Below are 17,283 nucleotides of genomic sequence, written 5' to 3' on the forward strand. Positions count from 1 at the left end.
GTGGGAGCAGTAACTATGACCTTAACTGTAACACTAACTGTAACCTAATACTGTACATTTGGCACCTTAGGGACAGTGATAGTTTGTACGTATATAGATGTACACACCTGCACACACTTATCTGATTCTTATGCAAAAAGAAAAACAGCTCAGGCTAATCCCAAAACCCAACAAGGCTCGGTATGACAGACACTAGAGTACTGGCAATACTTTGCAAAATGTAAGTGCAACTGAAAGGTTTAAGAAGCAGGGCTGATTAGAGTGGGGATGAGGATCAGGTGGCAGTAATAGTGATTACTGGAATCCATGCACTGCAACATGTAGGAGCTCACTGTCCTGGCCACACATCAGTGTGCATGAACTATTGGTTCTTTGTTTTTTTGGTTTTCAGGCAATGTTGTTTCATTTCCGGTTTGACCGTGTTCCTACCCTCTTCAGGCCATGAGTTCGATTTTTCTGTAGGCCCTCTTTAAACTCATAAAGAGGGCCGGCTCTGTCCTGGGATGCTTCTTAGACCCAGTGCAGGTGGTGGGAGACAGGAGGATGACAACCAAGCTGGCATCCATGCTGGAGAACAGCTCCCACCCCATGCATGAGACTCTGGCAGCACTGGGCAGCTCCTTTAGCGACAGGCTGCTTCACCCCAAGTGTGTGAAGGAGCGGTACCGCAGGTCCTTCCTTCCTGCTGCCGTCAGACTACACAACCAGCACTGCTCCCAGCGGACCACATACACACACACTTAACTACACACACATGTTCATGCTCAGGGAATACTATGTGCAATATCCCACCCCCATGTGCAATTAAGAGTCTTTTGCTGTAAATAATATTGTTTATTGCTTTTTTAATTCTTATCTATATTGTGTGTATATAGTGTAAATTATTTATTTATCTAAATTTTTGTAACTGAGTGTCCTGCTATCCCTTTCTGCTGTTACACTGTGAATTTCCCCACTGCGGGACTAATAAAGGACTATCTTATCTTATCTTATCTTATCTTATCTTTTCTTGTGACCTCAGGGTAACAAGTTGTTTGTTGGGATAAGCTGTTTTGTCGAAATTACAACATACTTTTTCACAAGATTAATAAATCGTGGTCACGAGATAACAGTATAGAAAATGTAATTAACTCGTGGCCTTTCTGAACTTTTCTGGACATGCTTGGAAATGTAACCTGGACTCTTCATCCGAGTCAGCAGGGGGCGGTAAAACCCCCTTTCCAAACGTCATCGTTGATGTAAACACATGTGAAGGAAGCGGAGACGCGTGGGGAGAGGAAACATGGCTGCCTGCAGCAGAGTGCCCTTGCAGCGGCTTCTGTCCTCACCATCACCGCGCCTGACCTGCAGCAGGCATGTCCAGGTTGAAAGTGCAACACCAGGACCTTTATATCCCCCGATTTTACCGTCCCGGACAGCTAAGAGTAAGTCTGCGAAGAGACGGGTGTTGCTGGAGTTCTTCGACAGCCTGCGGGGAGTGGAGCCGCAGGAGAAGATCCGAGCCCTCACCCGCATCCAGCGGATGAAGTACGTCGTTTATCCGCAGACGTTTGCTCTGGGCGCGGATCGGTGGTATCAACATTTCACCAAAACGGCGTACCAGCCTGGACTTCCAGAGACATTCACTGCGAAAACTGAGCCGATTCAAGAGTTCGGGATAGACGACAATGCATTTTCCGAGCTGCGATCAGCGGTGTGCAGCGCTCTCCTGCAGGAGAACTGGTACATGAAGAAAGGCAGGACGTTCGTTTACAAAGAGCAGAATCAATATGCTGCGCCTTTTTTGACCAATATAGTGTCTACTCTTGTCAACTCTCTGGCCAGCAAAAATCCTGTACTTCGTCTGTCAAGCTTAGGTAAGTCAGTGTACTGATCTGAAGTTCACTGTCCATCTTCTCATTTAAGTTCTCCAAACTCTGCTGGACACTTTGCTTCCAAGGCCACACCACCTGGGCCAGAATCATGAGGGACATAAAGACCTGGCATAAATTTCCGTTTCTCTTTAAAACGCTGCAGCAGTTTGGACCCCAGCACGTAACTGATGCACTATTCAAGGTGAATGGAAAATCCATGTTAAATCTCTAGGTTCTTCAGGGTTCTCGTCCAGGTCTGTTCTGGTGTGGTTTTGAAGGGAGTGTGTGGAGGTGTCCCTGCTCAAACAGACCCTCTTCAGCTTACTCCATATATTTAAAGGTTAATCCGGGCACGTTTCTTTGATTGAATTCAGCCACAAGAGCATTAGTGAGGTCAGGAGCTGATGATGGATGACCTTAAGGTCACAAGAAAAATATGTTCAGATCATGAGTTATTTTTTGTTATATTGAGATCTAGGAGTTCTCCATCTAATAATAAATGATTAGCTCTCCAGCTCGTCCCTAAACTATGTATGATGGCCTGTCACCCTGGAGAGTGCCGTTCCCCGCTCCTCTATTCCTCTAGCCAACACTTTTGGTCATTGGCCACTGGTTGTTGCCCAGTGACTGTTCCTGTATCAGTACCGTAAAGTAGGACCAATTAGAAAAGGTGTCTAGATACTTGTCTAGATGCTAGTTTGCTAGTAGATGTTTGCTTATTTGCTCATGTATGTGCTTTTGTAGATGTTGATCCTCAGGTCAGCTTTTACTGGGTGAATGGAGAAAGGACTATTCCAAGAGGACACAGGAGTGGTAGAGTTGAGCCACAAAGGTTTCAAATTGACGACCACCCTCACAGCCAGATTAGGATCCAACACCAGCTACCTGAGGTAAACCCTTTTTTTGGTTCTGTCATTTATAAAAGCCTTCAGACTCAAGCTAATAGGAGTACACATACAGTGATGGTAAATCTTCTGAGCAGTGTACTGTTGGGAACATAACTCTTAGTCTATGCCCAGCATGCTCGTGAATGAGGGAAAGATCACACAGAGAGCTGTCCGCCTTGCGTAGAAGAGTTTTATTGCGTTGGTCTGCAGAGAACGGAGACTACATAACATACAGAGATGTCGGGTGTGGTCTGAAAGACACTTCAGGCTACGTTGCTTATATTCACAATGCAGGGCGTTGTCTAGTCCTATCTTGGCTAGTTTCACTTCCTGTGTTTTGCGTGTTCTGATTGGTGCCGTTGTTGGCACCAACTGCCATGTGCTGATCCAGTTACACCCAACTTGTACATTTTGTTATCTTCCTTATATGGCATTTCTTAGAATATACACTGTTCTGCTTGTCTGGTTTCAGGGTTATATTGAGCAAGCAAGTTCCCTCTAGTCTCATGATTCAAACCCATAACTATAATTATAATCTCACAGTACTGAACAAATAGCTACCACTGTAAGAATTGATGCATCCTTGATTGGACATCTATGCGAATCAGTGTATTAAATAATTGTTGTTGTTTTTTCTCTTCAGTTTGTGCCACTCGATGCAGAAATATCTGCTGAAGTCCCAGTCATCCAGCTTGCTCCTGATCGACTCCCCTTGTTCCGAAGACAGTACGACAACATCATCTACACAGGTTTGAAAAAACCTTCTGTGATCTTTACCTTAATTAATCACTGTGAAATGTAGAGTGGATTAGCAGATCCTCACTGTAACCGTTCATTATGTGTTTAATGTGTTTTATAGGTGCTAAACTGGAAGACCCATGCTGCTATGGGCACACACAGTTCCATCTGGTCCCTGATAAGTTCCGCAGAGACAAGATGAGCAAGAAAAATCTTTCTGATCAAATTGAGGTGTTTTTGAGAGCCAATGCTGTTGCAAGCCTCTTTGCATGGACAGGAGCACAAGCCATGTATCAGGGTGAGTTCTCGTATGTTGCATTACACTTGAAGGTTTGTTAAACATCGGCATCATTACTTATAAAGAATGAAAGGTGGTGTTACGTAAGACACTCTCATTACTTCCACAGATGCATTGAAAGAAAATGTCAGTTGTAGCAGTGTAAGGTGTCCTTTTCTAAACTGATTTCAGGCTCCACTGACATGCTAGATTTATCTATCCTTGATCAGCACTTACCCCCTCACACGTTCTTGTGGCTGACTGGGATCAAATCAAATCATTCTGCTGTTAAAATACAGTATAAACATTCAGTCTACTGGGATATGAGAGCATATTCACTCTTAAAAGTAAAAGGTCTTAAATAACCCCTTATATTAAAGTGATCCAAATCAAATTGCTCTAAAAACCCTTATTGGCAACTTGATTCCAGGTGTGTACATCTGGTTTAACTAATCATGGATATCTTCTCTCCTTGTTCTATTTCAAGGATTCTGGAATGAGCAGGATGTGAGCAGGCCATTTGCATCTCAGGCCATCATTACAGATGGGCAGTACTTCTCCTTCTTCTGCTATCAGCTTAACACGCTGGCTTTGAGTTCGTTCTCCACCCCAAACAACCCCCGCAAGAACCTGTGCTGGGGCACAGATAGTCTGCGCCTCTATGAGGCGATCACCGATGGAGATGTGGTTGGCTGGGATGACCGCGTGCTTAGGCTGCTTGTGCAGTTTCTGCTAAACAAGCCACAAAATTAAACCAAGGGACATTCAAGTATGAAAAGGTGGTAGAACGTTCCCTGTAAAAAAAATAAAAAGGCCAATAAATGTATTATATGCCACTGCCTGTTGCAGTCTTGTTTATTCAAGTTAAACTGCAGGAGTATACTTATGTGCAGAATGGGTAATGAAAATGTAATTGACCCCAATCACAGTAAAATACAGAAATAATTTATAATAATAATAAATAATAATAGTAATTTTGAATTAACTTTTTTGTTTGTTTTTTTTGTTTTTTTTTGCTCGAGTTATTCTACTGGCTTAAACCTTGCAGAGGCTTCCTGCACAATGCCTTCCTAAATCATTTGAATGCTTTCTATGGCTTAAATAGTCCTTGTAAGTCCTTTGTAAGACATTGAAGATGTTTAGTATGCGTTTTGTTTCCATTTACTTGGTTAATAATGCTTCACCTTACAGCTGCAAAAACCTGAACCGTTACTGTCACTTTGTTTACTTTCTATAGCTCGACAATAAAAACATTGCAAATTAGTGAACCATGCAAATAAAAGCTTTTATAGGCACAGTTGTAATGATGTATATGAGCAGTTTGTTGTTTGACAGTACAAACTACCTGAAAACCATCAGATTTATGCAGGCCATCTTTATTCCATATGTCAGTGCTGTCCAAAAACAGAACAAAGCAAAAATATGTATCTCCAAAATGCTTTATAGGCTTAACAGATTTACAGTCATTTTGGAGAATTTATTTTGGTCCACTTAGCATAGGATTTGACAATGTGAGGAGCATTTCAGTATTTGAATGATGTAGAAAAATAAGAACAGACAAACAGTTATTTTTTTGGACAGCAACAATATTTAAAATAGAAATTTTAAAACAGAAAAACAGAAATTTTTATATTTTTACCAGATTTTGAAAAGTAATTGAATTAAAAAATCCAGGCACTGCAAAGAAATTTATATACAGTTTTCCACAAATGTTTGGAAGAAAAAAAAATCAGTTCAGCAACCTGCCTGTATCTGACTGTACATACACATACATTTTTATCATATATATGTATGTATTGTGGGAAATATTTACATATCCAATTTTTATTACTATGTAATACATTATTGCTCTGATTTATGAGATTTGAGTAAGCATGCGATGTTGGTATTAAAAGACTTATATTTTCTTACTTTAGCCCCTAACACAACAGCAAAACAAAAATACAACTAATTAATGTCTGTCTCACTGTTCAACTTTTCTTTGTCTTGTGGTGGTTCCGCCATCCATGCCATTACTCTCGTCCTGCGTCCTAAAACAAACCCAAAAGTCACAAATGCTCAATATTATTTCTGCTTTCAGAAGTCATGCTCAACAGAATCCTATAACATATGGCTTTAGTAAGTTAATAATAATAATGTATGCCACTGTTTAGTAAAAAAAATCAAAACTTTAAAACTGCAGCTAAAGAAGTATTAATTGTTAAAATAAACTATTGACTACTCACAGTTTATTTGTCTGTTCAGACTGTGGTCCGTTCTCTGCAGAAATGAGAAACAATACTGATTAGTAGCAGTAACAAACCTTTTCCCCCATATTCCTACTACCGGTGAAGCCCCACTTCTTACTTACTAAAATGATTGCTTTTGTTTATTTAACTTTGTTTACATTTACTGCAGATTTAGTGAAATGGAAGTAGCTTTAACCCAAAAAAACATTTGCTTTTTTTCTTTAACAATGTGTGGTAAAACTAGAAGCACACACACTAAGATAAATGTAGATACAACATATACAAATAATAATACATAGGCTAGATGGATAGATAAATAGCTAGCTAGATAGGTATTCGGTAGGATTGGCTAGTATTCATACCTGCACAAGAACATATCTAAAGATGCTACTAAAAGCATAAAAACATTTATTTTAAAAAAGCAGTAAGTTAGCAGTAAATCTGAACTCTTTTCACCCAATCCTTGACTAAATATTGTGGTAAATGCCTTTTTCTCACTTTTTATTAAACAAGTTTAAATCCTCATGCTAGATCTGGATCCCCAGGTCCACACTGATTAATCAGGAACTGAAGGCATGTCATGGTTTGTCAGAATACAGGTAGAACAACGCAGCAAGCCTATATTACCTGTGGTTTCTGAGGCCCGCTGGCGGCTGCGGCTCTGTCTCTCATACAGAAGAATGAGTGTGACAAGAATGAGCACTTCAACTGCTATGGCAAGGAAAGGTTTTAGGGGCTCAGTGAAGGATAGAACCTTCAACTCCACACGGGCTTCACTTGTGCCGATGTCCAACACAGCGCTACAGACATATTTACCGGCGTCTTCCTTGGTCAGGTTCAGCACAGTTAGTTTGGTGACGTTTGTGTCCATGTTGAGCATGTACTTTGTTGTGTGAACAGTGACGTTTATTTGTTCCTGGGCAAAAGACACTGTTGTTAAAATATTTTAGTATCATATTAAAACCATTTTGTTTTGTGCATCTTTAAAATAATATGAATAGGGTTCACTGAGGCATTATGGGACATTTGATAACGCTGGAGGTTTTATCAAATGTCCCATAAAAAATGTAAAAAAAAAAAGGTTGTATTAACATACTGTATATCAGTCTTAAAGGTAAAATGGACTGTTTAAGTTTAAAGAATAAAAAAGTGTGATCATGTACAAATGAATTTTACTTAAAAAATAATAATCCCACAAAATGTCTTTCATCAACCTCTGGGAGTAAATTGCACCTCATTAAGAGACAAAACATAAAATTGTGAGCTTTTAAAGTTAATAATAATGCATGAACTAGAGGCTATAAAAACTTTATCACTTGCACAACAAAACAGGTATTTGGATGACCAAAAAGCCACTTTAGCATGGTGAAGCATAGTGAAGCAGACTGAACCTAATGTTGTGTTGCAGTCTCATAAATCCTACAGCGTGTTACCTTCTCGGTACCGTTGACTTTGTACCATTCCCACTTTGTATATTCCCAGGTCTTTTTTTCATGGCACATCTCGCACTGGAGTACGACTGAATCCCCAATATAGCTCACAATGGGCTTGTCTCGCTCTTTAATAACAGGAACTGTAATTAAACATATCCATTCAGAGAAGATGTATATTTAAAGGGAAATGCAGTGATGAGTGTATAAATGTTAGTATGGTATGTTGCTTCCAAAGTGTTTCCAAAGAATTTTTATACAGGACGCTCTAAACCAGGTGTATAAAACATATGAATAAAATTGTGTGCTACTACTTCACAGCACGTTGCAGAGATTTTTTGCCAGTATTATTAAAACTTGTCCAACATAGAAACTGTAAATATGAAAGAACGCATTAATAGGTCAGTTACAAAGCCTTTTGTGAGTGTTACACAAGGGCAATGTGTACTACAATGTATAGTGTCCCAGTAGATGTAACTGTTAAAAGGCTCTATTTTGTGAACTTACCTTTTAAAACAAATGTAGCTTGATTTACAATTCCCAAAAAACTGAAGATACATGAATAATTTCCTAAGTCTTCTATAGTAATGCTGAAATTGAAATAAAAATATGTTGTTATACATGATTAGTATTTATTTGTTTTTATTGACATTTTTTATTGACATTTCAGCCAAAATATAATCTAATATATAATCTATAAATATAATCTAATTTTTTGTCCAATTTTAATCATTTTCAATTACCATAATTGTTCAGCTGAACAGTTTCGGAGAAGAGCGCTAACCACAAGTTCTATTACAGACTACACTTTAACAGATTAGCATCACTCTGGATGATGTGGGGAGAAGGTGGGCCATCCTCCACACCCAAAAAGAGCAAGGCATATTATGCTCTCTGGGACTCACAGCCACAGATACCTGAGGCATCAACAGAGATGGAACTAGTAAGCTCCTGATGATAGGACCAATGCTTAGACAGATGAGCCACTCAGGAGCCCTCCATTTATTGTAATTGAGAGTGTCTTGCACAGATGTACCCAAAAATCAACATACTTTATCACATCAGTGCAGCAACGTTTCAGGTTATCTATATATAGTGTTTATTTTTCCATTCTTTCATTAATATGTGAATAATAATGAATTGATCATGTGAAAAGGTGATATTGTCTAGGTGATATTGATATGTTAGACCAGATTAAAAAAAATAGAAGTTTCCTTTTTCATCCAGGAGAGACATACTTACTTTCTGCTAAGGATGTACTTTTCATTGGTTCTGTTGACAGTTTGTTGTGAATTTTCAATTTCAGCACCGTTCTTTTTCCAATAACCAGTTACGTTTTGGGGTTTACTTGGTATGTCAGCCATTTCACATGAAAACTCTTTACTTTGACGTTTCAGGATTTCATACTTTTTGATGACATGACCTTTACCTGTGTGAATTAAAAGAAGAGAGTTATCACACCCTAAAGGTAACATAATCTGTCTTGTCTCTGTCTGTCCTGCAAATGTTGCTGGATCCTCTAAACAGGTAAGCTAGTACTACTGCATACTTAACAGACAACACAAGACTGAAAATCTCACCAAATCACCCCAAACGAATCAGCAAGCTTCATCCAATGTGGCAATTTCTTTGCTTTAGCACTAACTACCACACTGGACAGTTTAGCACAGTGGTAGCTTTCAAGGGACATAATTGCAATAAGCAGCAGAGTTAGCTTGCACATAGTTATAACATACTATATAAGAAATATACATATTTATATTATATGTATAAATATAACATATTTATAACTACTGAATAACCTCAAAACCGAGAATATCCAGTGAACTTCAGGGGAAAATGTACACAAGCTTGCAGGTAGTTTGTCACAGTATAGGCTGTATATTGACTCCTTGTTCAATAATAAGGAGTCATTCAGGGCGTAATTGCAACATAATTGCAAAAGAAAGAGCGTTGGTCTTGAGTTGGCCTCATTTCTCAGTTCCACAGTTGTTGCTTCATAATTACAGGAAGCATTTGTAATGCTTTGACACAATCTTAATGGATAGTTTAAGGTTTGTTCTTAATGATCAAAAAACATAATATATGTTGTTCTCTAAACATTTGACTCCTAAATGTACATCCTAAATGTATACACGGTCTGGTAAACCAATATAATTAGTTTATAAGTATAAATATTTGGGCTTTATGCTAAATTATAATCTTTATTTTAAATTAGATGTCAAACACATGACTAAGAAGCTAAAGTTAAAGAAAACCCTATAAAATAGCTGGTTGGGTTTCGTTTTCAGTACAAACTCAAATACACTGGGTTATTTAAAAATGTATTTTAGATAGAAGTTTACTTCTATGAATTATTTTAAATGAAATCAAATTGTATGTGTTTGTGTATCTCCACTTCATTTGTTATTATTTAGGGTGTAGTCTGCGTTTATGTGCTGCTGTCTTGGGCAGGGCTCACTTGTAAAAACAATCTCAATGTGTCTACCCTAGTTACATTAAGGTAAAATAAAAATAACATTTGGGCATGACTATAGGATGACACATGAATTCAGAGGTTTATGCTTGCAATGACAGTAAACGCATTTGCTGTCATCGGACAGCCACAGGACATCATCTGTGCATGAGATGAAGATGCCATATATATATATATATATATATATATATATATATATATATATATATATATATATATATATATACACACACACACACACACACACACACACACACATACAGTAATGTTATTAGGAATGAATCTTCTTCAACAATGTAGTACTTGACATGAGCTGCCCAGGCAATCCATGACGTTTTCCATGGCATGTTTATAGCTTGGAAATGTAAAGTTCAGGATTCAAGTGTTACCACAAAGACATTGTTGCCTTATGGTAAAAGGGTAGGCACTGCATTTATCAAGGCAACCCTATTAGTTTAGCTCACAGAGGGGACTCAGAATAAAAAAAGTGATAATCTCAGTTTACCTTCAGATATTACAGCCTTGAATACAGCCTCAGTGGGCTGGGAGGGGGCACAGCCTTAAAAACATACATATAAAAACATCAGGACTTTGGTATACAATCATGACAGCACTTCAAATACATTCAGACACACTTCCCTGTTAAACACATGTTGATCTGAAAGCACACAAAGGCGTACGCAGCAAGGAGACATTTTCTATCCTCGGGCATAAGTAATTAAGAAACACTACACAGCACTCACACAGCTACACAATAAGCTGCATATCTCCTCCCTCCTGGGACAGGGATATAAAATACTCAAATCCCTAATATTCAAATAGCATTAGAGGCACTTTTGAGGCCTTACATCAGCCATCATGATGTACAGAGGTCAAAGAAGGTTAAAACTGAAATCAGCTAATTCTCAACGTGCTGTTAGATTATTATCAGCACAAGATTGTAATATTTACAGTTTATAATTTTAAATCTAAATTATATATAAAATCATAAGAGGCCCAGAAACACTATCACTGCTCTTCGGTACACAGATCAACTAACAAATAGACATAAATACTACTTATCCTATACTATGTACAATAAAATCTACTTTACCTGTGTTCACTCCTCGCCAGAAGAACAAAACAAGGAGGAAATGCATAGCCTTTGTAGCAGAACCCAGCATGGTTCCTCAGTAGCTCCAGTGCGGTCGTCCAAAATGAGGCATCTCTTTCAGTACTACCTCTTCAGATGCTGCACCCCCTTCCTCTTCTGCTCCTCCTCCTCTTCCTTTCTCTCACCCCTCCCCTCAGTGCTTCCTGCAGCCATGGTGACTCTGCAGCAGTGGGACCTGCTTGTTGTGTCTGTGTTTTAAATAAATCATGAGGATGGACCAGCTGCAGCAGCAACCCTGCCTGTATCAAATGATCCCACAGCCAGTACAGTCACGTAGGCGTGTGTTTACCAGGCCACACTTCAGTAGGCGAGGAGAATTATGGCATTTTAGAATGATATGTTATTACAGAGTTGCAAATATACTGTACTTCTGTACTTCTGGGAGCTCTAGAGTGAATGCAGTCCGTAGGCACCTCCAGAAACACATCAGCACACCAGTCTTATCAGCATGTAAAAGAGTGGGGAGACGAGAGAGAGTGTGAGAGAGAGTAAGAGAGACATCGAAAACAGGAAGTTGAGCATTTTTTTCATTTTGAGGTTATACAGTTCTTAACTGATAATCTGCACAGAAGACAATCTTGCACTAAAAAGGTGAAGCACTGATGTACTCAATTAAAATAACAAAAATTACTTTCACACAAATACAATAAATCAACACAATTACAGTTAGAAGGAAAAGAAATGGATGAAATTGTGCTTATGGATTTTAATATTATTATGGAATTTTAATATTATTAATAGGATATCAGGGCTATACTTTTGTATGATTTGGTTCTTCTGAAATGTCTGTATGTCTACTAACATCTGTGGTAGTACCAAAGTCCACCAGCAGAGGGGCCAATTGCAACGACTGATTAAGATTCACTGAACACGAGTTTATTTATAATACAAATACGAAGAACAAGATTTACCATTTTAGCTATATAATTTATATTTATATAATTTATATGGCCGTTACTTTTACAACATTATAATAGACTGTCAATTTAATTTGGTAAACTGAAGCCACATTCACATCTAGCATTAAAGGGAAATGAGTCTCAGAAGGTGCTGCATCTTGCCAGAGGTTTGAAAAAAACCCAAAAAACATTAAAGACATTTCACAGAGAGAAATTGCATGTTAGAGAGAGGACACATCACCCACGAGCAGTCCTATCCCCATTAACCCATTCCCAAACCCAACAGAAACCTTTCCCTCTCTGACACTCACAACACAAAGGCAGTCTCGCCAACCAGGAATACAGAACCAGCCACAGTGGGAGCTGGGCTTTAATAAGGCAGAGACTAGCGATGTGTTTATATTGCTGGAGTTGATTCTGAAGTGACTAGAAAAGCATTTAATTCTCAAGCAAAAACACTGGAAGTGATTAAAGAGAGAAAACAGCACCTGCACAAACTAATTTACCTCAGAACATTTTAGCTAGATAGCTAACTCTAGCTAACTCTGCTAGCTAGCTGGGCTAGCTGGGCAGCTCTTTCTAGCTGCTTGACTTTCTGCTGGTTGTGAAATCGGTTTAAAAGGCCAAACTTTGAATCCTTCTAAAAAATGTTTGGAATACATGCAAATGTTTCCGAAATGTGTTTTAGTTTCTTTCAGCTTTTTTTCTCTCAATGGCAGACACGTTTCGTCCTGCGTGGTCTTCAACAGCACAATGCAAATTAGTTTGGTTAATTAAACAGAAAACAGAGCCTCGCCGAAGTCCTGAGCTTCGTTCAACATCGCTACATTACACAAATAGTGCACTATTAACTATCTGCCATGTTGTAGTGCTGATCACATTCTCAATTCTCAATGTTTTCTGTGGAATTAACCAAACTCATTTGTTAATAAACAAGCATCCGTGCTGTCAACAAAAAAAAACACCCACCTCCACTACCTATAGAATTATAACCTGTCAGCATCCTATTTATGGTATTTATATATTCTGGAGAAAACCTAATTTAATGTCACTGTGTACTTGTAAAGAGCTGAAATGACAATACAAGCCACTTGACTTGGCAATGGAAAATCTTTTAGCCATGGTCCTTCTTTAGTCAAGTCACTACATAGTAAATGTTATGTATTGTACAGTAAATGAGTTAACATTTGAAACACACACAGCAGTACGGCTAAATTGGACATGCTGCTCCGTTACAGCCGAGCCCTCACAAACCATGTAACAGTGCAGCAACTTAAGGAGTTTTTTATTTATAGGCTGGAAAATTGGTCAAATTTGGAGGTGTAACTATTCCCTTTTAACATCTGTCTTGAGTTATCCAATTCTTATTGGACAGCAGTAAATACAGGTGCAAGTGACATCCACTGTGTCCTGGAGGTGCAACAGATTGGAGGTGGACAGTGAAGCGCATACCATTTTTTTGTGAGAACACTAAAGCATCACAAGGGCTTCCCAACAACAATGATGGACCACCTAACATAGGGCAACATCATTAGGGCGGTTTATTCAGTCCACTAACACCAAGAAACGAAATATATTTGAATGTTTAAAAGTATGTTTTGTCTCACACTAAAAGCCTCTGTCAGTTTCATGCTGACAGCAGGACGGTAAGTCCAGCTTATGAAGCAGTTTGGCCACCATGTCCTCTCTTTTTTTGGACACAGTCATTGTCAGTGTGTCCTTGGTGATGCAACTAGTCTGCAGGCTTGTTCTGCTGAAAAGCCTCTCAGTGGATTTACTCAGACCAATCATGAGGCCGGGATGAAGTTTCATTCACAAAAAAGGGAAGAGTATTCTGGCCTTTTGTAGGATGGCTCCTCAGTGGAGATTCAGTGCGAGTTCCCTGCTAAAGAGGCAAGACCTACCGGCAAAATGGCCCGAGATGGAATGTCAAGAGAGGAGTATGAAGAGTACCAGAAACAGTTGGTGGAGGAGAAGTAAGTACAGCATCTTTATTTCCTCCATTGGCACAAAAATAGGATGTGTCAAGAACCACATACTATCATACTAAATGTTATAGTCAAAATAGTACACCTCCATTTTAATAGTGTAGTATATAGTATAGCAGTATGTGGTTTTGGATAAAGCCAGTGTCGTCTGTTTTGAGCAGGACTTAATTGTGCAGTTTTCAAAATAAAGGTACCAGACGATGGCCTTTGGAGCGATGCAATAGAAGCCACATTTGTTTTTGGGGGGGGGGGGTCTAAATGTTGACCCACAAGTGTCACTTCAGACTCTTTCCTGCTTTAGTTTCCTTCACAAAACCACACAAACCAAATTAACTTCAGAGGAATTAGAACATATTTGTTACAAATAAGATAAATGCTGTAAGGGCCTTTTGGTAGTGTTTCTAGGAACAAATAAATACTAACTGTCCAGATATAGTCGAGTTTATAAAGTTTTTCCTCGGTACACCACCACAACGAATTGGCAATAAACCTTTTAAAATATGACCGAAGTGTAGACTTTCAAGGGGACTAGCAAACATATTTGTCGCATTATGGTTATATGCAGTTAGGAATTACAGCCATTTTTGCCTAAGATTAGTTTGAACATGGAGCATTAAAGGATCCAAAAGCATATCACATCTTCTGTCAAACATGGTGGTGTCACTATTATGGCATGGGCATGTATGGCTGCCAATGGAACAGGCTCACTCGTGTTTAATGATGATGTGACTGCTGATGGTAGTAGCAGGATGGACTCTTAACTATACAGAGCTATACTTCCTGCCCAGAATTAGTGAGATTCAAATGCTGGAAAACTGACATGATGGCACTGTACAGTACATACAAGGATAATGACCCAAAACATATCACAAAAAACAACCCAAGAGCTTTTAAGACCAAAAAGGAATGTTCTTAAATGGCTGAATCAGTCACCTGATCTCAACCCAACCCAAGCAGCTTTTCACTTACTGAAGGCTGAACTGTAGGCAGAAAGGTCCACAAACAAACAAATGGACTACAAATGGGCACTACTGGGCACTACAATGCTAACAATTCTGCCCAAATACACAATCAATACATTTTTCAGGGCCACTATCATTCACAAACCCCAGAATCGTCCTAACATTTCCCCCTCTTACGTGCTCTGGTATTGGCCGGGCAAAGCATCTCAAGGAGGAAACTCGCTTAAGGGTTTGGTTGTCCATTGATTTCGGAGCTCAGGCAAAAGTAAAGTGCAACAGGCTCCCAAAAAAGACTATTACGATTAGACTGTGGAAATGTGTAATTATAATATAGAATTAAATACAGGAATACAATAATAATTTTATAATTTCTGTTTCTTTCTGCTCTCCTCTTCCTTCTTGCTTAAAGAATGGAAAGAGACGCTGAGTTTGCGACAAAAAAAGCAGAAAGGGCCTGTCTGAGGTCATGTCTAAGAGATAAATACCGCATTCCAAAGGTAAGACCTTTCACTTGATTATAAGGTGACTATCCCCCTCCTTTTCTGCACACAAATAGCCAGAGTTCACAGTAAGAGTGGTTGTAGTTCAGGCAGGTAGCACTAGTGCTATTTGTGGACTAGCCATGGAGTGCTGCATCATGCCAAGAGATTAGAGCAGAGAAAAAGAATTAAAGGCTTTGAAAGGACCGCAAATGACCGATAGCGTTCAGTCCATCTGTCTCTGCTGCTGAGGTCTAAAGCACCACTCAGCTTAACTCTGTACAAGCTGGTAAACCCATACAGGCAGTGCAGATTTAGTTTCATTTTAGCAATTTAGAATGGGCTATCTCTGTATACATTAAATTTGGAGACCTGATGGCACGGCAGAGTAAAGAAAAAATATTTTCAAATATTAATGTACATTTACTTAGGTAGGCTCAAAATATTTCAATAGGGCCAAAGCCCCCCTAAACCTGCCTAATGACACTGTGTTGCATTTTGAAGTAAACTTCTGTGCTTTTGAGATTGCTGACATTGTATGACACACTGTTGAATGATTCAAGATGGTTTCTAATGCTGCTTTTAGCTATGCCACCTAGTTCCAGTACAAAACTAACAAGGCAAATATTAATATGCCAGCAAAAAACATCATATATTGTGTTTTGAACAATACCAGGTCTGTGTAAACCAACAAAATGGCAAAAACCTAACTTTCAATGGAAGTCAAAGTAAAAAGATTTAATGTAAAAACATTAAATTACGTAAAAATGAAAAATAAAATCAACCAAATACAATTGGTCCATTGAGCATTACACACAAAAAAAGATGTATGTTTATTTTTATGTGCCATATGTTATGTTCTGAACACTGGTATGCTGGTCAGCCAGCACTAGATCAGAAATTACTGGCCAAGTTTCTGTAAAGAAAGGAGGTTTTTGCCCAAATAATTGTTTAAACATAATTATGGACTGTACTTATGAATTGAATCTAAATTGAATATAAGATAATAAACAATATGGAAAAATCTAATCAACTGCAAATTGCTTTATTTTCCTTGGTGTTTTGTAGAGTGAGCAGGATGAGATCATGATCCAGCAGGCAGGAGATGACATTGATGTGCCTGAGGAACTGGTAAAGATGGTGGATGAAAACGCTCCACAAGAAGAAGAAGAAAAGCAGAGCATACTTGATCAAATGCAGAACATTCAAAATATGGACATGGATCAGATCAAAGAAAAAGCTCAGGCCACGCTGGTGGAGATGAAATCCAAAGCTGAGGAAAAGTGCACCGTTATGTAAAGAACCATGTCAGTGGTTCAATTAAAGGATTCACACAACATGTTCTGTAAATGCCATTACATACTGCAATGTGATGAAAATGTAGATGCCACTACAATTATCAGCAGTCTGTTCATCACCTCAGTACTCAGGACAGTGTTTGAAGATTTGCACTTAATATAAAACATTACCAGTTATTATTAGTACACATTATTAGAACTGTGTGCTCAGAATGCTGCTGAACAGAAAACCTGTTTATGTATAGGTGCACATTATCATTTTTAAAAATAAATGGTAATGACAAAAAATAAGAGGTGATATCCAAATGCTAACTTCATATGTTTTGTTTTTGTTTTTAAAATATACTTGTTTTTGGTGAAGGATTTATTGAAAATACTTTAATAACCGTCAAAGTAAAAAACATAAAACCCAAAATGTTTTCTTGCATTTTATTTTTGGGTCTGTGTATCACATGTGTGTGTGACCAAAAACTGTCATATTCAATGAGATGACTGTTTTCTAGCCTCTTTTTAACCCTATATAATTAAACAGGCAGGCAATTAAACTGCATTTTTAAGATTGATATGTGCAAAATGACCTGTTTTGATTGGCTGGATGCCTATAGTTTGTCTATA

The 17,283-nt window shown here is 38.4% G+C and overlaps 3 protein-coding genes across 3 annotated transcripts; 2 read left to right on the forward strand and 1 right to left on the reverse strand.

The window, feature by feature from the left end:
* The first annotated feature begins 1,260 nt into the window (after window positions 1-1,260).
* mrps30 (mitochondrial ribosomal protein S30) lies at window positions 1,261-5,050 on the forward strand. Its single transcript, XM_072664606.1, has 5 exons — window positions 1,261-1,856; window positions 2,598-2,743; window positions 3,384-3,489; window positions 3,600-3,776; window positions 4,243-5,050. The coding sequence occupies exons 1-5, from the start codon at window positions 1,283-1,285 to the stop codon at window positions 4,506-4,508; spliced, it is 1,269 nt and encodes a 422-aa protein (XP_072520707.1). The 5' UTR covers window positions 1,261-1,282; the 3' UTR covers window positions 4,509-5,050.
* A 65-nt stretch (window positions 5,051-5,115) lies between these two features.
* Window positions 5,116-11,120, reverse strand: emb (embigin). Its single transcript, XM_072664607.1, has 8 exons — window positions 10,983-11,120; window positions 10,395-10,448; window positions 8,656-8,842; window positions 7,921-8,003; window positions 7,417-7,556; window positions 6,611-6,899; window positions 5,981-6,014; window positions 5,116-5,785 (listed from the first exon to the last, which is right to left on the reverse strand). The coding sequence occupies exons 1-8, from the start codon at window positions 11,050-11,052 to the stop codon at window positions 5,719-5,721; spliced, it is 924 nt and encodes a 307-aa protein (XP_072520708.1). The 5' UTR covers window positions 11,053-11,120; the 3' UTR covers window positions 5,116-5,718.
* A 2,732-nt stretch (window positions 11,121-13,852) lies between these two features.
* cplx4b (complexin 4b) lies at window positions 13,853-16,669 on the forward strand. Its single transcript, XM_072664608.1, has 3 exons — window positions 13,853-13,917; window positions 15,301-15,388; window positions 16,439-16,669. Exons 1-3 carry the CDS (start codon window positions 13,853-13,855, stop codon window positions 16,667-16,669), a joined length of 384 nt encoding a protein of 127 aa, XP_072520709.1.
* The last annotated feature ends 614 nt before the right edge of the window (window positions 16,670-17,283 follow it).

This window comes from Salminus brasiliensis, chromosome 20 (genome assembly GCF_030463535.1).
Source record: "Salminus brasiliensis chromosome 20, fSalBra1.hap2, whole genome shotgun sequence".
Taxonomy (NCBI): domain Eukaryota; kingdom Metazoa; phylum Chordata; class Actinopteri; order Characiformes; family Bryconidae; genus Salminus; species Salminus brasiliensis.

What these genes read in the sequence shown, in the direction of transcription:
- mrps30 (XM_072664606.1), top strand. Translation starts at nt 1,283, where the DNA reads ATGGCTGCCTGCAGCAGAGTGCCCTTGCAGCGGCTTCTGTCCTCACCA. An exon ending in CGACAACATCATCTACACAG is followed by an intron (nt 3,490 to 3,599) that starts GTTTGAAAAAAC and finishes TGTGTTTTATAG; the next exon opens with GTGCTAAACTGGAAGACCCA. An exon ending in AGCACAAGCCATGTATCAGG is followed by an intron (nt 3,777 to 4,242) that starts GTGAGTTCTCGT and finishes TTCTATTTCAAG; the next exon opens with GATTCTGGAATGAGCAGGAT.
- cplx4b (XM_072664608.1), top strand. Translation starts at nt 13,853, where the DNA reads ATGGCCCGAGATGGAATGTCAAGAGAGGAGTATGAAGAGTACCAGAAA. An exon ending in AAACAGTTGGTGGAGGAGAA is followed by an intron (nt 13,918 to 15,300) that starts GTAAGTACAGCA and finishes TCTTGCTTAAAG; the next exon opens with AATGGAAAGAGACGCTGAGT. An exon ending in ATAAATACCGCATTCCAAAG is followed by an intron (nt 15,389 to 16,438) that starts GTAAGACCTTTC and finishes GGTGTTTTGTAG; the next exon opens with AGTGAGCAGGATGAGATCAT.
- emb (XM_072664607.1), bottom strand. Translation starts at nt 11,052, where the DNA reads ATGCTGGGTTCTGCTACAAAGGCTATGCATTTCCTCCTTGTTTTGTTC. An exon ending in GCGGGCCTCAGAAACCACAG is followed by an intron (nt 6,015 to 6,610) that starts GTAATATAGGCT and finishes TCATTTCTGCAG; the next exon opens with AGAACGGACCACAGTCTGAA. An exon ending in TCTGAACAGACAAATAAACT is followed by an intron (nt 5,786 to 5,980) that starts GTGAGTAGTCAA and finishes GGTTTGTTTTAG; the next exon opens with GACGCAGGACGAGAGTAATG.